General features: G+C 32.0%; 3 protein-coding genes and 1 pseudogene across 5 annotated transcripts; 1 reads left to right on the forward strand and 3 right to left on the reverse strand.

Moving 5' to 3' along the window:
* Positions 1–33: 33 nt before the first annotated feature.
* On the reverse strand, positions 34–2475 carry LOC137810436 (Radical SAM superfamily protein). 2 transcript variants are annotated; one of them, XR_016518392.1, is made up of 7 exons: positions 2097–2475; positions 1909–2019; positions 1697–1831; positions 1514–1618; positions 1056–1164; positions 859–958; positions 34–582 (listed from the first exon to the last, which is right to left on the reverse strand). XR_016518392.1 is itself a non-coding variant. In XM_068611682.2 (7 exons), the coding sequence occupies exons 1-7, from the start codon at positions 2379–2381 to the stop codon at positions 343–345; spliced, it is 1146 nt and encodes a 381-aa protein (XP_068467783.1). In that variant the 5' UTR covers positions 2382–2475; the 3' UTR covers positions 34–342. The 2 variants fall into 2 exon arrangements, 1 of the variants encoding a protein (XP_068467783.1); XM_068611682.2 differs by having other exon boundaries at positions 1056–1225.
* Positions 2476–10080: 7605 nt separating this feature from the next.
* On the reverse strand, positions 10081–10972 carry LOC150028957 (uncharacterized; annotated as a pseudogene). Its single transcript, XR_016519026.1, has 3 exons — positions 10942–10972; positions 10555–10893; positions 10081–10463 (listed from the first exon to the last, which is right to left on the reverse strand). The product of XR_016519026.1 is annotated as an uncharacterized LOC150028957 (transcript).
* A 2077-nt stretch (positions 10973–13049) lies between these two features.
* LOC137810448 (vacuolar-sorting receptor 1) lies at positions 13050–17693 on the forward strand. Its single transcript, XM_068611695.1, has 12 exons — positions 13050–13970; positions 14270–14962; positions 15045–15133; positions 15214–15283; positions 15351–15434; positions 15534–15610; positions 15700–15781; positions 15981–16063; positions 16190–16256; positions 16825–16953; positions 17047–17156; positions 17351–17693. Exons 1-12 carry the CDS (start codon positions 13673–13675, stop codon positions 17447–17449), a joined length of 1881 nt encoding a protein of 626 aa, XP_068467796.1. The 5' UTR covers positions 13050–13672; the 3' UTR covers positions 17450–17693.
* Positions 17694–21462: 3769 nt separating this feature from the next.
* Positions 21463–23039, reverse strand: LOC137810449 (uncharacterized). The gene is given in 6 exon segments (XM_090299361.1): positions 21463–21620; positions 21623–21694; positions 21817–21882; positions 21957–22034; positions 22132–22332; positions 22474–23039. Coding segments are annotated over 6 exon segments (879 nt in total). The 5' UTR covers positions 22894–23039; the 3' UTR covers positions 21463–21578.
* Between the last annotated feature and the right edge of the window lie 451 nt (positions 23040–23490).

A 23490-nucleotide genomic window follows, 5' to 3' on the forward strand; every position in this document is an offset into this window, starting at 1 on the left:
TTAAAATAATAAGACATAATTTTAGAATAAGACTGGAAGAAACAAATAAGTATTGTAATTTTATAAACTTGTGAGTACTAGAAAGTGACCCTATAATTTACTATTTAAACCAAATAAATACTTAAAAATTTTTGAAATATTATTCTCAAACAATTCTCCTTCTCCAATTCTGTCAAACCTAAGATTCTCACACATTCATATCAATCATCTTGGCGCACTTCAGCCAGTGCACCATGACCTCTAGTTCTACACTTCTAATTCTAATTTCTAAACTAAAAAAAATACACAAACTAGGAGACATTTGAGAATTGGGCGCAAAAATTAAATTGAAGTTATATGATATCAAATAACAAGATCTTCTATGTCTGTTAGGGGTTCTGCACTGGCAAGAGACTTGTCTGGTATGTTAACCACCAATTGCCCACAAGCACCACTTATGTCTTGACCCATCTGCTTCCTAACTGTTGTTCGAATGTTATATGTACCTCTGAGAATTTTCTGAAAATTTGAGACCTTCTGCTCACTGGTAGGTTTGAATTGACTCAAGATACCGATAGGGTTGAAAGGTATTAAGTTCACTACCTGTTTCATAATTCAGACCATGTGGAAAAGGTTAGTATTTAACATTGCGTAATGGAGCAGAGAATGAAGATCGTGTTTAGGAACTCTTATTCTGAGAAATAAACACCACTATTCATCAGTGGCTGCATTTTAGAGCAGAAGGGTGGCATGGGAATAATAGTGGCAGAGCATAAATGTTTGTCAGAGACTTTGAATAGAGAAAGGAACAACCAATTTTCAAATCTATAAATGCATTTCAGAGTAATTACTCAAAATTCAGAAATATCGAGTGCTTACCACTTGAAATGTCTCTAATAGTTTTCCCAATTGGTGGGCATGTTGCTCTTCATCATTCACTCCGTCAAGCATTATGTATTCAATCAGTATTTTCTGCAGACTGTGGTCAAGGATAAACTATTAAAAGCCTCCAAAATCACTGAAATTGTTCACAAAAGTTTACATGATAATACCCACTATGAATGATCAGTAATCACCTTTTCCTTTGATATTCTTGCAGTGAATTCATAAGTTTTTCCAAAGGGAAAGCACGAGCAGCAGGCATTATCTGACAACGAATGTCTTGGGCTGGTGCATGCAGTGAGACTGCCAAGTTCAAACCAGGCAGGTCATTATGAAGCTTGTTGATAGCATGAATGATACCAACCTATTAAAGATGCAAACATACCCTTCATAAGCCAGAAATTTCCAGTATTCAACAATGTTTTGTATAAGAGATTACTTAACACCACAACAGACAATACATAGTGCCCTTAACAGAAACTAACACCCACAGAAAAAGGTGTAAATTGTGTTAGTTTTACAGTTGTAAAGTTTCGGGCATGAAATACAAGACCCGCCTAATATTGGAATCAAACCAACCAGGTTACACAGGAAGTGATTTCAGAAGAACAAGAAGAAAATAATGCAATTGCATTGTGCATGCATATTTTACCGTTGATACGGTAATCCTTTTCAAGGACAATTGAAACGGCAATCCAGTCATGATGCGAACCGCTTCTACCACAGCAGAATAGTTGTTGAGAGGCTCTCCCATTCCCTGTTATAACAAAACATTAGATTAATTTGCAAACAAGAAAACCACAGTTCGTGCAGAAATAGAGGTTAAAATAATTACCATGAAGACAACATTACGGATTTGTGAAAAAGCAGAAGCATGGACGAGCTGTTCCACAATTTCCCCAGAGGATAGGTTATTTTTGAATCCCATGGATCCAGTGGCACAGAATTTGCAACCCATTTTGCATCCTACCTGCACAAAAGAAAAGCATTAGCAGAAGAAAAGAGGAAGAAATGTAAACGAATTGCAAATTTGCAACGTAACCTAACCTGCGATGAAATACACAAAGTTGCTCGTAGCCCACCGGGACGCGGTTTGCCAGCGTATATGCCCAAACGAGTATCATATCTCATTATCACAGCCTCCACGAATGCTCCATTCTGCAAAACAAAAATTTAAATCGATTCAGAATGAGTTGCAATTGTTTGAAAAAATGCTTGAAAGAATTGATGAGGACCTTGAGCTTGATGAGAAGCTTGGAGGTGAGGTTGTCGGAAGAGTGGAAAACAGAGTGAAGAGAAGAAGAGAGAGGGTTTGTTCCTCCGAAGTTGGAACGAAGGACAGCGTATGCTGAAGAAGGTAACGACGGCACTTGCTTCTCCCAATTCCATTCTTCCCTTTCTCCCTTCGCATTATTCCCAATTACATGCTTCCATATTATTCCGACGAATTTTCCGTCGATTCCCCTTTTCTCGAATTCCCTTCTCAGCTCGCCGCCGTCAAACACCGATCGGATTCCCATTCTCCTCCCTCTCAATCTTCACTCTCCTCCCTTTTCTTTTATTCAATCCTCAACAGATATTTTACTATTAAACAAACCCTTTATTTTAATTCTTAGGTACTAAAACTCAAGATTTTGTATATATCTTGTTTACTTAATTATATTTTAACTATATCATAAATTAACATTTCTGTTTCATTAATTTTCTAAAAAAAATATCTAAATATATTTTTTAGTTTGATTTTATGGTTAATGAGATAAAGTAAACATTATTAATGTGGAATTTTGTCGTAGTTATGAGTCAATTTGTTTTTTCTTTCAAGAATTGAATTGATTAAAAATTAGAAAAAAAAAACGAGTTGATTAACAAGATGATAACAGAACCTTCATCTCATTTTGTTCATGACAATATGAGATAATAGTGTTTATAATAAATATAATAACACTTAATAAATGAAATTTTTTATTAAAAATTTAATTAAAATTAAAGATACTCAAGTTTATAAGGTATGTAGAATTATGAGATATGTATAAAATAATTAAGATCATTTGAACATGTTAATTTGTTTTTATTTTTTAGAAATGTGAAATGAGAAGAAGTACAAGCATGTTATATTTAGGGTATTTACAATGAATAATTTTGATTTATATTAAGGAAAACACTTCTAAGCCTGGATCTTACTACGTCCTATTCTTTGGGTCTTTTGATCTGAAAATTTTACCAAACATTCGTAATTGTATGTATTGAAATTTGAATGAGATTTGAGTCCTAGATACGTTACACAAGATTTTTAATAAATTTTTTATAACTGCAAGAGTTGAAAGGAAGGTTTGTTTTTTAATAAAATGAAATTTTTTATTAAAAATTTAATTAATTTTGGGTGAGATTTGAGCCCTAGATTCGTCCCACAAGATTTTCAATAAATTTTTTATTCATCACTGCCAGGGTTGAAAGAAATGTTCGTTTTTGTGTGAAACTGTTTAATTTTTTCCTAGATGAATACTCATCCGTTTGACTTGAGATTTTTCGCGTTTTGTCCCAAATTCAATCCAAATTCATACATGGAATTTCAGGAAAAAATTATTTCGGGTCAATTTTTCTGAAGTTTTGTGAAAAACCAAGGCTATCCTCTAGAAAAATTTGTGAAATTTCGCCATACTTTCTGCAATTTCTTTTCTGGGTCCATATTGCGTTGAAAATTTAAAAAAGTAATTTCATATGTTGTTTGCACCCTTCTAAGGAGGCACGTCCAAAAAGCATCAGAAAAATGAGTTATAGGGAAGAAAACTAGGACATATTGTTTTCGGAAAACAGGTTTTGTTCACTCTCGGTCTGGGTCTGACTACGCCCTATTTCTTGGGTCTTTTGGTCTGAAAATTTTACCAGACATTCATCATTGTGTCTATTGAGTTTTGGGTGAGATTTGAGCCCGAGATTTGTCGAACAAGATTTTCAATAAATTTTTTAATCATCACTGCCAAGGTTGAAAGGAATGTTCGTTTTTGTGTGAAACATTTTGATTTTTTTTCTAGGTGAATACTCATCCGTTTGACGTGAAACTTATCGCGTTTTGTCCCAAATTCAGTCCAGATTCTTACGTGGAATTTCAGGAAAAAATTATTTCGGGTCAATTTTTCTGAAATTTTGTGAAAAACCAAGGCTATCTCGTCTAAAAAAATTTGTGAAATTTCGCCCTACTTTCTGCAATTTTTTTTTGGGTCCATATTGCGTTGAAAATTTACAAAAGTACTTTCATATGTTGTTTGCACCCTTCTAAGGAGGCACGTCCAAAAAAAATCACGAAAATGAGTTATAGGGAAGAAAACTAGGACATATTGTTTTCGGAAAACAGGTTTTGTTCACTCTCGATCTGGGTTTGACTACGCCCTATTCCTTGGGTCTTTTGTCTGAAAATTTTACCAGACATTCGTCATTGTGTCTATTGAGTTTTGGGTGAGATTTGAGCCCCAGATTCGTCCCACAAGATTTTCAATAAATTGTGTATTCATCACTGTCAGGGTTGAAAGAAAGGTTTGTTTTTGTGTGAAACTGTTTGATTTTTTTCCTAGGTGAATACTCATCCGTTTGACGTGAAATTTATTGCGTTTTGTCCCAAATTACGTGCAGATTCTTACGTGGAATTTCAAGAAAAAAATTATTTCGGGTCAACTTTTCTGAAATTTTGTGAAAAAACAAGGTTATCTCTAGAAAAATTTGTGAAATTTCACCCTACTTTCTACAAAAAAAATTTTGGGCCCATATTGTGTTGAAAATTTACAAAAGTACTTTCATATGTTGTTTGCACCCTTCTAAGGAGGCACGTCCAAAAAATATCACAAAAATGAGTTGTAGGGAAGGAAACTAGGACATATTGTTTTCGGAAAACAAGTTTTGTTCACTCTCGGTCTAAGTTTGACTACGCCCTATTCCTTGGCTCTTCTGGTCTGAAAATTTTACCAGACATTCGTCATTGTGTCTATTGAGTTTAGGGTGAGATTTGTGCCCTAGATTCGTGCCACAAGATTTTGAATAAATTTTTTATTCATTAATGCCAGGGTTGAAAAGAAGGTTCGTTTTTGTGTGAAACTTTTTGATTATTTTCCTAGGTGAATACTCATCCATTTGACGTGAAATTTATCGCGTTTTTTCCAAAATTCAGTCCAGATTCTTATGTGGAATTTCAGGAAAAAATTATTTCAGGTCAATTTTTCTGAAATTTTGTGAAAAACCAAGGCTATCCTCTAGAAAAATTTGTGAAATTTCGCCCTACTTTCTGCAATTTTTTTCTAGGTCCATATTGTGTTTAAAATTTACAAAAGTACTTTCATATGTTGTTTGCACCCTTCTAAGGAGGCACGTCCAAAAAAAATCACAAAAATGAGTTATAGGGAAGAAAACAAGGACATATTGTTTTCGGAAAACAGGTTTTGTTCACTCTCGGTCTAGATCTGACTACGCCCTATTCCTTGGGTCTTTTGGTCTGAAAATTTTACCAGACATTCGTTATTGTGTCTATTGAGTTTTTGGTGAGATTTGAGCCCAAGATTCGTCCCATAAGATTTTCAATAAATTTTTTATTCATCACTGCCAGGGTTGAAAGGAAGGTTCGTTTTTGTGTGAAACTGTTTGATTGTTTTTCTAGGTAAATACTCATCCGTTTGACTTGAAATATATGGCGTTTTGTCCCAAATTTAGTCCAAATTCTTATGTGGAATTTCAGGAAAAAATTATTTCGGGTCACTTTTTCTGAAATTTTGTAAAAAACCAAGTCTATCTCTAGAAAAATTTGTGAAATTTCGCCCTACTTTCTGCAATTTTTTTCTAGGTCCATATTGTGTTTAAAATTTACAAAAGTACTTTCATATGTTGTTTGCACCCTTCTAAGGAGGCACGTCCAAAAAAAATCACAAAAATGAGTTATAGGGAAGAAAACAAGGACATATTGTTTTCGGAAAACAGGTTTTGTTCACTCTCGGTCTAGATCTGACTACGCCCTATTCCTTGGGTCTTTTGGTCTGAAAATTTTACCAGACATTCGTTATTGTGTCTATTGAGTTTTTGGTGAGATTTGAGCCCAAGATTCGTCCCATAAGATTTTCAATAAATTTTTTATTCATCACTGCCAGGGTTGAAAGGAAGGTTCGTTTTTGTGTGAAACTGTTTGATTGTTTTTCTAGGTAAATACTCATCCGTTTGACTTGAAATATATGGCGTTTTGTCCCAAATTTAGTCCAAATTCTTATGTGGAATTTCAGGAAAAAATTATTTCGGGTCACTTTTTCTGAAATTTTGTAAAAAACCAAGTCTATCTCTAGAAAAATTTGTGAAATTTCGCCCTACTTTCTGCAATTTTTTTCTAGGTCCATATTGTGTTTAAAATTTACAAAAGTACTTTCATATGTTGTTTGCACCCTTCTAAGGAGGCACATCCAAAAAAAATCACAAAAATGAGTTATAGGGAAGAAAACTAGGACATATTGTTTTCGGAAAACAGGTTTTGTTCACTCTCGGTCTGGGTCTGACTACGCCCTATTCCTTGGGTCTTCTGGTCTGAAAATTTTACCAGACATTCGTCATCGTGTCTATTGTGTTTTGGGTGAGATTTGATCCCCAGATTCGTCCCACACGATTTTCAATAAATTTTTTATTCATCACTTCTAGGGTTGAAAGGAAGATTCGTTTTTGTGTGAAACTGTTTGATTTTTTTCCTAAGTGAATACTCATCCGTTTGACGTGACATTTATCGCGTTTTGTCATTTCGCCCTACTTTCTGCAATTTTTTTCTAGGTCCATATTGCGTGTAAAATTTACAACAGTGCTTTTATATGTTGTTTCCACCCTTCTAAGGAGGCACATCCAAAAAAAATCACAAAAATGAGTTATAGGGAAGAAAACTAGGACATTGTTTTCGGAAAACAGGTTTTGTTCACTCTTGGTCTGGGTCTGACTACGCCCAATTCCTGGGGTCTTCTTGTCTGAAAATTTTTCCAGACATTCGTCATTGTGTCTATGGAGTTTTGGGTGAGATTTGAGCCCCAGATTCGTCTCACAAAATTTTCAATAAATTTTTTATTCATCACTATCAGGGTTGAATGGAATGTTCGTTTTTGTGTAAAACTGTTTAATTTTTTTTCCTAGGTAAATACTCATCCGTTTGACGTGAAATATATCGCGTTTTGTCCCAAATTCAGTCTAGATTCTTTTGTGGAATTTCATGAAAAAATTATTTCGGGTCAATTTTTCTGAAATTTTGTGAAAAATCCTATCCTCTAGAAAAATGTGTGAAATTTCGCCCTACTTTCTACAATTTTTTTCTAGGTCCATATTCCGTTTAAAATTTACAAAAGTACTTTCATATGTTGTTTGCACCCTTCTAAGGAGGCACATCCAAAAAAAATCACAAAAATGAGTTATAGTGAAGAAAATTAGGACATATTGTTTTCAGAAAACAGGTTTTGTTCACTCTCGGTCTGTGTCTGACTACGCCCTATTCCTTGGGTCTTCTGGTCTGAAAATTTTACCAGACATTCGTCATTGTGTCTATTGTGTTTTGGGTGAGATTTGATCCCCAGATTCGTCCCACAAGATTTTCAATAAATTTTTTATTCATCACTGCGAGTGTTGAAAGGAATGTTCGTTTTTGTGTGAAACTGTTTGATTTTTTTCCTAGGTGAATACTCATCCGTTTGACATGAAATTTATCGCGTTTTGTCCCAAATTCAGTCCAGATTCTTACGTGGAATTTCAGGAAAAAATTATTTCGGGTCAATTTTTCTGAAATTTTGTGAAAAACCAAGGCTATCCCTCTAGAAAAATTTGTGAAATTTCGCCCTACTTTGTGCAATTTTTTTCTAGGTCCATATTGCGTTGAAAATTTACAAAAGTACTTTCATGTGTTATTTGCACCCTTTTAAGGAGGCACGTCCAAAAAAAATCACAAAAATGAGTTATAGGGAAGAAAACTAGGACATATTGTTTTCGGAAAACATGTTTTGTTCACTCTCGGTCTGGGTCCGACTACTCTCTATTTCTGGGGTCTTCTGGTCTGAAAATTTTACCAAACATTCTTCATTGTGTCTACTGAGTTTTGGGTGAGATTTGAGCCCCAGATTCGTCCCACAAAATTTTCAATAAATTTTTTATTCATCACTATGAGGGTTGAATGGAATGTTCGTTTTTGTGTGAAACTGTTTGATTTTTTTCCTAGGTAAATACTCATCCGTTTGACGTGAAATTTATCTCGTTTTGTCCCAACTTCAATCTAGATTCTTATGTGGAATTTCAGGAAAAAATTATTTCAGGTCAATTTTTCTGAAATTTTGTGAAAAACCAAGGCTACCTCTTGAAAAATTTGTGAAATTTCGCCCTAGTTTTTGCAATTTTTTTCCTGGGTCCATATTGCGTTGAAAATTTGAATAAATATTTTCATATGTTGTTTGCACCCTTCTAAAGAGGCACGTCCAAAAAAATCACAAAAATTAGTTATAGGGAAGAAAAGTAGGACATGTTGTTTTCGGAAAAGAGGTTTTGTTCACTCTCGGTCTAGGTCTGAGTACGCCCTATTCCTTGGGTCTTTTGGTCTGAAAATTTTACCCGACATTGGTCATTGTGTCTATTGAGTTTTGGGTGAGATTTGAGCCCCAAATTCGTCCCACAAGATTTTCAATAAAAAATTTATTCATCACTGCCAGGGTTGAAAGGAAGGTTCGTTTTTGTGTAAAACTGTTTGATTTTTTTCCTAGGTGAATACTCATCCGTTTGATGTGAAATTTATCGCGTTTTGTCCCAAATTCAGTCCAGATTCTTATGTGGAATTTCAGGAAAAAATTATTTCGGGTCAATTTTTCTGAAATTTTGTGAAAACCCAAGGCTGTCCTTTAGAAAAATTTGTGAAATTTCGCCCTACTTTCTGATTTTTTTTCTTGGTCCATATTACGTTGAAAATTTTCAAAAAAAATTACAAAAGTATTTTCATATGTTGTTTGCACTCTGCTAAGGAGGTACGTCCATAAAAAATTCACAAAAAGGAGATATATGGAAGAAAACTAGGACTTTTTTTTTGGGTAAACCGATTTTGTTATATTGAAATATCTGTATTTATATAGTTTACATGGGATGTTAACTTCTTAAGTTTTACCTTTTTAATATGTAATTTTGATTTTAACCCTAACGTATTTATATCAATTAGTGGTGACTTCTATTTTAATGCGTTTTATAATCAAATCATCAAAGCAAACTTATTAGTAATAAATAAGTTTTTAGAATTTGATTTTATTAATTTATGTTTTCTATTTAGATTTATAAAAATTAAAGTTGTTTTTTTTAAAGAAATTAACTTTATTTCAATTTATACTTAGTGTGCAATTTATTTAAAATTTCTTTTAGAAAAAAAAAAAATTATTGGTACTAATGTTGATAAAAGAAATATTTTAGAATAAAATTATATTTATATTATACTTTATCGTAAATTTTCTATTTGAATTTATACTTGAAACAATAATTTTTAAATGATTATATTTAAAATTAGGAAAAAATAAAAATTATTTATAAAATGGATAATAATACGTAGGATTTTGACGACCAAAATAATTACAAATAATAAAATAAATGTAATATATTAATCTTATATGAATATATAAATATTTTATCACAAAATATATACATCTTATAGAATAAATCTAAAAAAGAATATAATAAATCTTAAAGCAAATAATTTTTAAATTAAGGTAATAAAATATTAAAGAAATAAAATATGTAAACCTTAATCTCCAGATAAAAGAATTATAACTCAAAGGAATTACTTGACTATAACAAATGATTATCATGAATCCACAACATGCACTCTCTTTCCTTTATTTCCGTAATAGTCCAACAATGTAGATCTAATTTGAAATAAGAAGATTATAGTTTTATCTAATATTTACTTTGTTAGGTGCAAACTTTTAGTATCATATTATGACACTAATTTACTACCTGACTTTATAAATTGAAATTTCATAAATAAAAAATTGGTGGCCTGATAATTAATAAACTTTTATTAAAATAGAGTTTAAAATTAAGTCTAATACCATATTAAAAAATAAATTTAAATTTAATTCAACTTTATAAAATAAGATTTACATTCGCTTATATTTTATAAAATATTTTAATTTCTAGTCGATGGAACAATTTCTTACTCCAATACAATTTCCTTTCATCTCAGTTTTTTTCAAATGTTGGTTTTGATGTAATAGAAACCCTTTTCATTAAGATAGCTTGAAATGTGTTTCTTGAAAGAAAACTAGTTTAGGTATACGATAACTTTGGTAACATAATGAGAAGTGAAGTAACTAGCTAGCCACAGGCATAAAAATGAAAAAATAAAATGAAAGTGTTGCCTAAGGTGAAAAAATGTTGCTCTGGCACATACACTTCCACGCTATGGGATAGTACTTATTCTCTTCCTCTGCCATGGTTTTGATTGTCACCTCAACTGGCACACAGGGCTTGCAATGGTTGCACTTTGTTTGACATGTAGCAGGAAATGAACCTAACCTAGGATTTCCTTTCCTTCCTTCATGTGGGTTCAAGCTCCTCTTGTATGTTGCTGGGGCAACACTTTCCTGAAAGAGGACATTCAAACTTAGAAGAACACAGTGGTGAAAAATAAGAAATGAAAAGAGAGAGAAGTTTGATGGGAAATGAGAGATGAACTGGTGCAGGTGAAGGAGAAGTTGAGAGGTTTCTGGAATGGAGTTGGGAAGCATGGTTTAGGAGGATGAGGATGATGACAGTGAGTGCTGTAGGCTTTGCTGCTACTTCCATGTCTCTTTAAGAGATGGTTTTGGTTGGTATTTGAGTTACATGTGAATATTATATGGAGCAGGTTGGGAGCAGTTGAAACATTTGTGTCAAAGGAAATGGTCAAGATGGCCCCCACATGTGTGACACTGTCATCATTCTATGTCTCCACACAGAATCACTCTCACAACCATCACCAATGGATATCACATTCTGACTTCTCCCTGTGGCTCACCCTATTTTCATTCAATTCTACACTCAATCACATGCTCAGTCAAATGCTGACTCAGAATACAACACCCTGCATCTTAGCAGAATTATCAAAAGTCATAGTAGTTTTTGTTATATTCTTCAATTATAGATCTTAACTAAAAGTATGCATTCACTTTGAGCCAGTAATCCATGGATTTCTAGTTGAGTTTATGTTATTGTTTTTCCAATTTTACGCATCTCTTTTATATTTTGTGTTATTTTTCATCTCTATGTGAACTTGTTTTTAGTATCCATTCAAGATATTTAAACTATTTTGATATGAGAAAGAAAATAATAGAATTGATATATTTAATGTTTATTTTTTATTAAGATATTTTTTAAATTGGTTTTTATCTTATCAATATAAGCTTTTAACTAATTGGATCCGATCTATCACTCCACACAATCCTCCAATCTCATGTCCAAGTCTTAGAAATTTATTAATCGAATTCCACCTATGACACTACACAACTCTCTCAAGTCTTAATGAAGACTTATTTTAATAAAGTCAGCATTCTACTTTTTATTTTTTAAACTTAACTTTATACTTCTATGTTTCCTAAACTGACTTTTATACTTAATGCATTTTATTTTATCTTTCAAACTCATTAACTTTATAATATATTACTCTTGCTCCAACATACCTTGGAGAAAAGGCAATCATCGTAAAGTATAACTTGGTGATAATTTTGATTGGACTGAGCATTGAGTTCAGCATCATTCAAGTTCTTAACTTGAAGTGGTTTTGTTTTAGTGGATTGAACATTGGAATCGACATCATTCAAGTTCTAAACTTGAGATGATTTTATTTGAGTGGATTGAGCATTGGGCTTGACACCATCCAAATTTTTTATTTGGGATGATTTTATTTGAGTGAACTCAACATTGTGTTGGACACCATCCAAGTTCTTGACATGGGATGCTTCTTATTTGATTGGACTGACAATGAAGTTGACATCATCCAAATTATTATTGACTTGGATTGTTTTTTAATAGTGGATCGAGTATTTTGTTCGACATCATTCAAGTTCTTGACTTTGGATGATTTTATTTGATCGGTAAATTGTTTCCGCCCCATGAATGGTATGCTGAGAATTACTTCCTTCACCCCTATTTTTAAACCTGCACCCACTAAATGACCAAATTACCCCGTCCATTTCTCTCGTACTTCGCCCATCACCGCAGAACACACAAAAATGTGTTGTAAAAAGCTCATTTCAAAAAATATATTTCGGAAGATATTATATATGTTCTAAAAAATTATTCTTTTTTTATTTATTTTTTCTGAAAAATTTGTTTTTGGAAAAATTTATAGAATAAATAATTTAAAAAGGATAAAAGAGTCTTTTTGATAGCTGTGTGGGTGCAATTTGAAAATTAGAGAATGCAGGAAGCAATTCCCTGTATATCTGTTTGCTTTTTCTGATACCCATAAAAATATCTGTTAATAAATGTCAGCAGTTGGGACCACTTCTGCTACTCATTCGAATACATTTTTTTAGTTAGAACCACGTGATTATATATATATATATATATATATATATATTATTTATAAAATAATAAATGGATATAGCGAGCAGAAAATATTGCAGAAGATGACCGACAAAAACACGTGTCTGGCTACGATTGGTGGGAGTGAGTCATTGCGTGCACGTGTCAATCTCCTATTTGGTACACTAATAATTCAGAATATAACACTATATCAAATTAAACCCAGAAAGTCATTAGGCTAACTACTATAGTAGTATTGCATGTATATAACTTTTCTCATATTTCACTTTTACCCCCAAATAAATTTTCTGGAAAAAAAAGTTCAATATTTTATAATTCAAAAGTTAACAGCATCACGTTTCATCCTATTAATTGATTAGAGAATATTTAATAATATTTTTTAAAAGTCGATTAAATAAAATATACATTTTGAATAATTTATCCTTATAATTTTTTAATGCATGATATTGTAAGAACAACCTTAACTGCTATTGTCTTATATTTCCCTTCCTTCTTATTATATCAGTAATATAAACATTTAAGGAGAGACAAAATCTATAATCTTAGTTGAAGATTTGTTATCATCATGTATGAGTAATAGAGTGGGAGTGGTTACTAAACTTTTGGGCATTATTACTTAAACAATTACATCTGATTCTCTTTTTAGAGATAAATAATTTATGAAATATTCGTTAGAAAGTTTTCCATCAATAAACATTTAATGTTATTATTTGTTGAGGAATATATAAATAGTTTATCCAATGAAAATATATATGCAATTACCTTTGTTTCAGTGTTTGATTTTGGCATAATTTTATGCTTGGCTACTACTTTAGGAATATCTTTTGATTCAACAGAAAAGAAAAATACCTTTATTAATATTATTAATTTTCAAATAATCAGTTGCTTTATTGTGGATCATATATTCTGATTTGAATTATGAACTAGAGAGAAATTTAGTCTTCCTTGTGGTAAAATTTTATAAATTTATGAATATTTATATTAATTTTTGCATAACACGAAAAAAACATGGGTTCGGTATATTTTTAGTTATGACAAGAACAGTGAAATAGAAAGGGTGAGAGAGAGAGAGATTGATTATGAGTTGAGAAAGCATTGAGACGAAGAGTGGAAAAATAGGCAACACAAAACACAACACAGCTGATGATAGAGATGATCAATGATTTTGTTGTTGTGAAAGAACACAGTACTAGAAGCAGCAGTTGCAACAAATAAGGTTGTTTGAGAGAGTGGTTGGTGTTGAAAAGAGGAAAAAGAAGAAGAAAAGATGAAGATTTGGAGATGGTTGGTGAGTTTGTTTGTGGGGCTAGTGTTGCCTGTGTCAATAATGGGTCGATTCGTGGTGGAGAAGAACAGCCTGAGAGTGACGTCGCCGGAGAAAATAAGAGGCACTCACGACAGTGCCATCGGGAACTTCGGCATCCCTCAATACGGTGGTAGCATGGCGGGGAACGTCGTTTACCCAAAGGATAACAAGAAAGGTTGCAAAGAGTTTGAAGACTCTGGAATTTCCTTCAAATCAACCCCCGGTGCTCTTCCCACCTTTGTTCTGCTCGATCGTGGAAGTAAGTTTCTTTCTTTTTTTTGCTTTTTTTCTTTCCCACTTCATTCATTGTCTTCTTCACAAACAATTTCTAATTATACTTGGATGAAGTTCTATTTTAAGGGTAAAAAGAGGGCCCCGGTTGCCCCAATTTGTTTACTTGAAAGTTGGATAATGATATTTATCATTTATGTCTTGAGCTTTTGTTTTATAGCAGCAAAAAGTTAGAAATTTGCATGCTTGGTTTGGTTTGGTTTGTGTGACCTAGAACTAAAATGTTAGTCATCTCATGAGTAGGAGTGTTCTTTGTGTCCTTTGCAGGTTGCTTCTTTGCATTGAAGGTTTGGAATGCCCAGAAGGCTGGAGCTTCTGCTGTTCTTGTTGCAGATGATGTTGAGGAGCCCTTAATAACTATGGACACGCCTGAAGAGGATGGTTCATCTGCTAAATATGTGGCGAACATAACTATACCGTCTGCTCTTGTTGGAAAAAGTTTTGGTGAAAAACTAAAGGATGCCATAAGTGGTGGGGACATGGTCAATGTAAATCTTGATTGGAGAGAGTCTGTCCCTCACCCAGATGATCGTGTGGAGTATGAGTTGTGGAGCAACAGCAATGATGAGTGTGGAGTTAAGTGTGATATGTTGATGGAATTTGTGAAGGATTTCAAGGGTGCTGCGCAGATACTCGAGAAAGGTGGTTACACTCTGTTTACACCCCATTATATAACTTGGTACTGTCCTCATGCTTTCACATTGAGCAAACAGTGCAAGTCTCAATGCATAAATCATGGAAGATATTGCGCTCCAGACCCTGAGCAGGACTTCAGCACAGGTTATGACGGGAAAGATGTGGTTATTGAAAATTTAAGACAGCTATGTGTTTTCAAGGTGGCAAATGAAAGTGGAAAGCCTTGGGTCTGGTGGGACTATGTCACTGATTTTCAAATTAGATGCCCCATGAAGGAGAAAAAATACAATAAGGAATGTGCAGATGCTGTAATTAAATCACTGGGTAAATGAATCATCATGGCGTGTTATTTTTTCTTACATTTGTTGATCATGAGTTTACAATAATATTTATTCAATACATGCAGGTCTTAATATTGAAAAGATTGGGAAATGCATGGGAGATCCAGATGCTGATACTGATAATCCTGTCTTGAAAGAAGAGCAAGATGCCCAAGTACTTTCCTTTGTAATTGCTATTAATTCATTATATCAATGCAGTAATATATAGATATCTAACAGAACTAGTTTTTTTAGATTGGAAAGGGATCACGAGGTGATGTTACGATCTTGCCTACTCTTGTGGTCAATAATCGACAATATCGAGGTTTGTACTGTATGCTACTGTGATAGTTTGTGATCTGGATTCCGAATGCTAAACAGAATCTTTCCAGGAAAATTGGAGAAAGGGGCTGTTCTAAAGGCTGTATGTTCTGGCTTTGAGGAAACTACTGAACCAGCTGTTTGCCTGAGCACTGGTACAATTTTTTATTTTCTTTGGTTCACATAAATGTACTTTGTAGACTTGTTTAGGTGCAGACTTGATTCTTTCCAACTGGTATACCTTTTTGGGGCAGATATGGAGACAAATGAGTGCTTGGCAAACAATGGTGGTTGTTGGCAGGATAAAGCAGCTAACATCACTGCATGCAAGGTAATTTATCTGTGAAAATAACTTACTGAAGAAAGAGCAAAGTCGGGTTATAGTTTTTTATTTTCTTACGAATGTTTGTATCTGATCAGGATACATTCCGTGGGAGAGTATGTGAATGCCCCCTGGTGGATGGTGTCCAATTCAAGGGAGATGGTTATACTACTTGCGAAGGTTAAAGGCTTTAAACTTCACTTTTCTGTCTGCATAATTTACTTTCAGGAGGGTTCTGTTTGGCATTCCATGTTTATTTCCTTCACTTGTATGCTGTGTGGAGCAGGATGCGATGATCCTTTTGTTGTTGTGGGAAATTTGCTTTTCTTTTATTCCTATTGAGCATTTTAATTATAACTAGTGTCTTCTGCGTTTGCAGCAAGAGGACTTGGGCGTTGCAAGATAAACAATGGAGGCTGTTGGCATGAGTCCCGGAATGGACATGCATTTTCTGCTTGTTTGGTTAGTAAATATTAAATTTCTGGACCCAACTCCACTGAACTTATTTATTCTCCAATAAATGTTGTTTTAATGGTTGAAGATCTATTGGATTTTATACCCATATTTCATGAATTGTTATTGGAACAGGATAACGGAGGGGTCAAATGCCAGTGTCCCACAGGGTTTAAAGGTGATGGTGTCAAAAATTGTGAAGGTGAGAGATACTTGTATTATTTTTTCTCTTAATATTTTTCCCGAAACCTTTTTGGGTTTTATGGACAGCATGTAAATACTATATACATAACATATCCAAAATAGAATCCCGAATTCGGTTTGTATGGCCTGTTTGAAGAAGTTTCTCCATAAGCTCATGAAAAATAAAAGAAAAATTTGAAATTATCTTCTCTAAGCTAATATTAGCTTACATAAGTTTAAAATAATAGGAAAATTATGCGGGATAACTTCTACGTATTAGTTTATACATAAGTTAATTTTAGTTTATGAAGAAAAGCCAATTTGAACTTTCCTTCTTGTTTTTATTTCTTAGAAGGAGCTTATGGAGAAGTTCATCCAAACATGTCTCGAATACTCTTATGTTTTCTATAAATACGTAGAGAAATTTATGTGCATTCCTACCTTGGTCAAAATTATCTTCCTCCATCTTTTCTTGATGAGATGTATTGTCCTCAGAGTTTGTTTAATAGGGGAAACTGCCGATACCTAGTGAGTGTTTTCCATACAACTGGAGAAAAATGAATACCTGAAATGTTTCATCTTTACAGATATTGACGAATGCAAAGAGAAGAAGGCTTGTCAGTGCCCTGATTGTAGCTGCAAGAATACATGGGGCAGCTATGACTGCAGTTGTAGTGGAGATCTTCTGTATATGAGGGACCACGATACCTGCATAAGTGAGTTAAATACTCAAGACATTTTACTCGATCTTTCACTTGCATATGCTTGTTATAAGGCCTGTTTCATACCCTCTACTGGATTACCTACAGGTAAAACTGGAAGTCAGGGAAGATCTACTTGGGCTGCATTTTGGCTGATTCTACTTGGCGTAGTTATGATTGCTGGTGGGGCATTCCTTGTGTACAAGTATAGAATAAGGGTAAGCTCTGCTGCTTTCTTTCACTTTGGTGTTGTTATTGGATGCATAAAGCTGGAATTCTGCATTAGAGTGTGCTGAGTTGCCCAACACTCCAAACGCATATAACTAAAAAATTGGCTCAAATCAAGACACAATGATGATTTATTCAGTTTTATAGGATACAAATTTAATGGTGTTATTTTGTGTTTTTGCAGCAATACATGGATTCCGAAATCAGAGCAATCATGGCACAATATATGCCCCTGGACAGCCAAGCAGAAGTTCCAAATCATGTCAATGATCAAAGAGCATGAAAGGAAAACTAGGCCAATCACTCTACTGGGGTTTCAGCATGGGTGTGGTTTTTTCCTGTACCATGTTTGAGCCATTTTGAATTTAGCAGACTGTATCATATGGAAATGTAGCATTCTATATACTTAGAGGGCAGAGTGGGGTGCTATATCTCTGGATTCTAGGATTTCTGCTTTACCAGAAACGTTCTTCCACGCCAAGATTGTAACTTATCGTGCTGTAATACATGCAAGTTAACTTTTAAAACTTGTTCCTTTGCTCTGTAGTGTGTAGTTACTACTCATGTTCTGTTTTAGTTTTACCACCTTTGTGGAGGCTGCCTCAAAATTGCCTTCGAGATCTCAACTTCTGTGAATTAATGATTTCAATATTACTGTCACATTCTGAATGCCAACAGTTTATTGGTAATATCTTCACCAATCAAAGTATTGTTTATTGATAAAAGGAAAATAAGATTACTAAAAAATGGGACATTTGGTTTCTATGAAAATCTACATAAATATTTCTGACAGTTTTTACCAACTAAACGAAACTTAATCATTCCTAATATACGAATCATAATTTACAAGATTCACCATTTTCAGAAATGAAAAATTTATCTGTTGTAAAAGGAGAAAGTTAAATATTTGTGACACAATAAAAATTCATCGGTCTATAATTATAATTTGGTTTATAGCATTCAAAGTTATAGTGGTCACATGTAATTTTGATTTGCCGTGTAAGTTATTTTTAGTAACTGGAAATTCGTGAACTCCTTTATTAGAAAACTTTAAAAAAATAATATCCAAAATTGTTTGGACATAGAAAAATTTGGGATTTGGGATCCTTAAAGTATAGTACTACATTCCACCTCTTTATTAGTATCTTATCGCTCAATTCTCTATCTAGCACCATTTACATCTTTATTTCTCTATCTAGTATCCTTTTGTTTTTATTTCCCTATCTAGCACCCTTTTGTTTTTATTTCCCTATCTAGCACTCTTTTATTTTTTATTTCCCTATCTAGCACCATTTTAAAAATAAATAAATAAATAATAAATTATTATTTTTTTAATAATTTTAATTTTGAATGCATTAAAACATAAATATTTTTAATGTTTAAAATAATTAGAAATATAATTAATGAATAAATAAATGAGTTTTTACAAAATAAAAATAAAAAAGTAATAAATTAAAAAATGTTTAGTTTAAATTTTTTTTTAAAATGAAGAAAATAAAAAATTAAACTATACAACAACATAAAAGTTGAATCTATAAATATAAATTAATATTTATTTTTATTATTATTGATGATATAATCATGTTAATTTCAAGTAAAAAATACAGGACATAATTATTAAAAAACCAAAGTCAATTAGTATTAATTAATAGTGAACACATAAATAATATTGAAGTGTCTACCCTAAATGCAAAATTCTAAAAAAAAGCTAATGCAAATGCTACACTTAATGCTACACTGAATGCATTAAAAAATAAATATTTTTAATGTTTAAAATAATTAGAAATATAATTAATGAATAAATAAATGAGTTTTTACAAAATAAAAACAAAAAAGTAATAAATTAAAAATGTTTAGTTTAAAATTATTATTTTTTAAAATGAAGAAAATAAAAAATTAAACTCTACAACAACATAAAAGTTGAATCTATAAACATACATTAGTATTTATTTTTATTATTATTGATGATGTAATCATGTTAATTTCAAGTAAAAAATACAGGACATATTTATAAAAAAAACCAAAGTCAATTAGTATTAATTAATAGTGGACACATAAATAATATTGAAGTGTTTACCTAAATGCAAAATTCTAAAAAAAACTAATACAAATGTTACACTTAATGCTTAAAAATGAGAAGAAAAAAATGCAAAAATATACAAGTCTAGAAAATAAAAACAACAACAATAAAATAAAAACAAAAACCATAAATAAATAAATAAATAAAGATTGCAGAAAAAATAATAATAACTAAAAACATAAAAGGTATAAAATAAAGGAAAAACAAAATAAGATAAAGATAAAAGATATAAAAAAAATCAAATAAATCAAAACAAGATAAATATAAGAAATATAAGACGATACTAAATAAGTATATGTTGATCATAAAAAGGAAAATAAATAAGAGATGATCATTCATTTAATATGTTTCTAGTTATTATTATTTTTTCTGTCATTCTTTATTTATTTCTATTTATGTTTTTATTCATTAATTATATTTTTAACTATTTTAAATACTAAAAATATATTTTTTTAATGCATTCAAAATTAAAATTATAAAAGAAATTACAATCCTCGTCATTAATTATGTTTCATTTTGCACAAACTATTTAATGTACCACTGAAGAAAATATCAAATGAATGATCATTTTTTATTTATTTTCCTTTTTATAATCAACATATACTTATTTAATATCGCTTTATATCTCTTATCTTTATCTTGTTCGAATTTTTTTATATCTTTTATCTTTACTTATTTTGTTTTGCCTTTATTTTATATCTTTTATGTTTTTAGTTGTTATTTTTTTTTCTGTCATTCTTTATTTATATCTATTTTTTGTTTTTATTTTATTGTTGATGTTTTTATTTTCTATACTTATTTTTTTGGTCTCATTTTTAAGCATTAAGTGTAACATTTGTATTAGTTTTTTTTAGAATTTTGCATTTAGGTAAATACTTCAATATTATTTATGTGTCCACTATTAATTAATACTAATTGACTTTGGTTTTTTATATAAATATGTCCTGTATTTTTTACTTGAAATTAACATGATTACATCATCAATAATAATAAAAATAAATACTAATTTATGTTTATAAATTCAACTTTTATGTTGTTGTAGAGTTTAATTTTTTATTTTCTTCATTTAAAAAAAAATATTTTAAACTAAACATTTTTAATTTATTACTTTTTTATTTTTATTTTGTAAAAACTCATTTATTTATTCATTAATTATATTTCTAATTATTTTAAACATTAAAAATATTTATTTTTTAATGCATTCAAAATTAAAATTATTAAAAAAATAATAATTTATTATTTATTTAATTATTTTTAAAATGGTGCTAGATAGGGAAATAAAAAATAAAAGAGTGCTAGATAGAGAAATAAAAACAAAAGGGTGCTAGATAGGGAAATAAAAACAAAAGGGTGTTAGATAGGGAAATAAAGATGTAAATGGTGCTAGATAGGGAATTGAGCCGACATCTTATAGCGTGCGCTGATTAATTTAAATTTTAGAAAAACATTTCTGATAAAAAGACTTTTGCAATAAGATTTTAGTTATAAACGGTTTCAAGTGAGACAAGTTATGTAGCACGGATACGATATGGATACGGACACAAAGATACGTATAATTTCTAAAATGTAGAACACGAGAACACGGATCTATATATGATATAATTTTGAATTATATAAATTGAAATAAATATTTATGTGAAAAAAAGTATGTTTCAAATTTTTTTGGAGCAGGAAGATATTTTTTATAACTGATTCAAAAGAATTTGTTCCTTATTTTTATGATCATAATAAAAAATTATCAATAAATTTGAGTTTTTAAAAAATTATTGTATTTATTGTTGGAGATCCCACATCGACTAGAGATTAGAGCCTTTCATTGTATATAAGTGGGTGCAAACCTCAACCCTATGAGCTGGTTTTATAGGGTTGAGTTAGGACAATGAAAGACTCTAATCTCTAGTTGATGTGAGATTTTCAACATTTATACCTTTTAAAATTGTGTTATAGAACCATGCTAGAATTTTCAAAATCCAATAAATATTTTTTGAATTGAACAGTTCACCAATAAGTATCCTAGGAGTTTCGATAAAAAAGTTATATATAAAATAATCTGGTAACTAGCTTTAAAAGTAGCACTTAATTGTTAAAAATATGATTGTTTATATTTTATTTTTCCAGTAGAGTTACTGCATGAAATGCTGAGGAGACTCAAAGTGAAATAAAATTATCCATTGAAGTATGTTCTGAAATTCCCAAATAAAGAATAAAAAATGAACTGAAATTGATGTGGTTCAGTAATTTTAACTAGTTTCATGCGTCCTTGTTTGTTTGGTGAACTGAGCATATATAAACATCACAGAATGATTCTGCCTGCTCTTAGTAATCTTTATTGCTATGCTATGCATTTCTTTGGTTGCTTGGTGATGTTGATGTTAAAAGTTCCGGGCCAATGCTCATTCCATTGTAAGCAATGGGAGCGTACATCCACAGATCATCAGAGCTCAGAAGCTGTTAAAATTCAAATGTTGGAAATCATATCAGTTATTGTCTTTTCAAAGATGCATATTTATATAATAATATTGGCTAAATTTTAGATGCAGCTAAAGTAAGAAGGATAACCAAGTTGTGACCTTAATTTGAAGCTGTAAAAACTTCACATGTTGCACAGCTTCCTCAAGCATTGTGCTGATATCAACCTGCAGTTCATCAAGCAATCAAACTTTAGAATTTTGTGAGTGAACCAGTGCTTTTAGCAACAGTTGATTTCCACTGAGCATGCTAACTTAGTTCCATTTGGGACCAGTGTTTGTAGAATTCTCAACCTTTCATTTATTCTCTCTCTTCTCTTCTGCACAATGCAAAATATAAGAACCAGTCCCCCACAAGCAAAACAGTATCATAAAATGTCAGCAATTAGCAAGGATAACTTCAAACAAAGGACTTACTCTTGCATACGCGCTCTGTAGATCAAGTGCAGCGTCTCTGTTAGATCTTGATTTTCCACTTGACTTCATTGCTCTAGAATCTTTGGATTCATCATCTGAAAAGCAACTGCTTAAGGTCTGAGTTGCTTCCTCTTCAGTGTTCCTCAAAGAAGATGGTTTGGGATTCTTCTTAGATTTCACATTCCTCTTGTTCTCTGGGCCCTGTATGAAAATCATGAATTCATGAAGACATACTCACAAAATCAAACACGTATCATGAATTCTGCATGAGAAGGAAATGCGAAAAAAGATAGTAATAATACTAGAAAATGTCAAGAAGAATTACACTTAGTGGTATTCTACCTCAAGTGAGCTCCTAAACCTTTTTTCTGATTTCTCCATGCTTCTGGTATTATCCTTTTCGGGTTCAGAAACTAATATTTGGCGTGCCTTGTGAGCCTGCAAATCCATATCAGCAAGATTCTCTCTCCCAAGACCCAACTCTTGGTCAGTATTTTCATTCATCAATTTGGCGTCATTCCCTGGTAAGGAAAACACGTGGCCCAAATTGTTGGAAGCATTTGTTGTGGGAAAGATATATTTGGTACTATGAGCACAGGGCTCACTCCCTTGTATAAAGAAGATAGAATTTGCATTTGGAGCTTCTGTTTCCATGTTGAAACGTTCATAGAAGAACTGGCTCATGAACTCAGCTTCCTCCTCTGTGTACACTTCACTATGACAACTCATCCATTCTTGGGAGATCTCCTCAATAGGCTCCATTTGCTTGTTCTTTGGATGCCTATAACTATAAGAGAGAGTGTGTTAATGCAGAATAAGAAGCTTCACTATTTGTTTAAAATGCTTGAACTGAGAAGTTGGAAAAGCACTCTATTTATAGTAATGCTAATGGAGGGATTGGCTCTATATCTATCCATACGAAAACATCTGAACTGAATTTGCCAATAATTATGTAGCATCTGACTAAGTCTGAAAGTAGGTGTTGAAAGACATAGGTATGAAAATATTCCACTGCATCTTATATTAAATTAAACACTGTAGGAATGGTTTGGAAGGTAGGAAAAGAAAGGAGATAAAGAAAGAGAGTTGCAGCTGTAATTGGGAGACGTGGGGTATGTATGCGTTGAAAATTAACTTAGAATGGCTGGCAGCTTGAGATCGTGGTGATGAGTCTGAGTTCTAAACTGTTATTTAACCAGACACCATTATCTGTAACTGGATTTTTGTTCCCTCCACATTCTCCACCAACTTCAACTCCAGTTTCCATAGTAGATTTTAGTTCACTCTATATCACATTTATGTAAAAAGTCTGAAGATCGCAAGATTTCTGATGTTTTTAAACCTGAAAGGATCGTCATG

This window comes from Phaseolus vulgaris, chromosome 2 (assembly GCF_051622355.1).
Source record: "Phaseolus vulgaris cultivar YP4 chromosome 2, ASM5162235v1, whole genome shotgun sequence".
Classification (NCBI taxonomy): domain Eukaryota; kingdom Viridiplantae; phylum Streptophyta; class Magnoliopsida; order Fabales; family Fabaceae; genus Phaseolus; species Phaseolus vulgaris.

Excerpts from the sequence above, each read along its gene's own strand:
- LOC137810436 (XM_068611682.2), bottom strand. The coding sequence starts at position 2,381 with ATGGGAATCCGATCGGTGTTTGACGGCGGCGAGCTGAGAAGGGAATTC. Across the intron at positions 2,020-2,096 it reads AGCTTCTCATCAAGCTCAAG|AATGGAGCATTCGTGGAGGC; the intron begins GTCCTCATCAAT and ends TTTGTTTTGCAG. Across the intron at positions 1,619-1,696 it reads TCCGTAATGTTGTCTTCATG|GGAATGGGAGAGCCTCTCAA; the intron begins GTAATTATTTTA and ends TTGTTATAACAG.
- LOC137810448 (XM_068611695.1), top strand. The coding sequence starts at position 13,673 with ATGAAGATTTGGAGATGGTTGGTGAGTTTGTTTGTGGGGCTAGTGTTG. Across the intron at positions 15,134-15,213 it reads AAGAAGAGCAAGATGCCCAA|ATTGGAAAGGGATCACGAGG; the intron begins GTACTTTCCTTT and ends TAGTTTTTTTAG. Across the intron at positions 15,611-15,699 it reads CTAACATCACTGCATGCAAG|GATACATTCCGTGGGAGAGT; the intron begins GTAATTTATCTG and ends GTATCTGATCAG.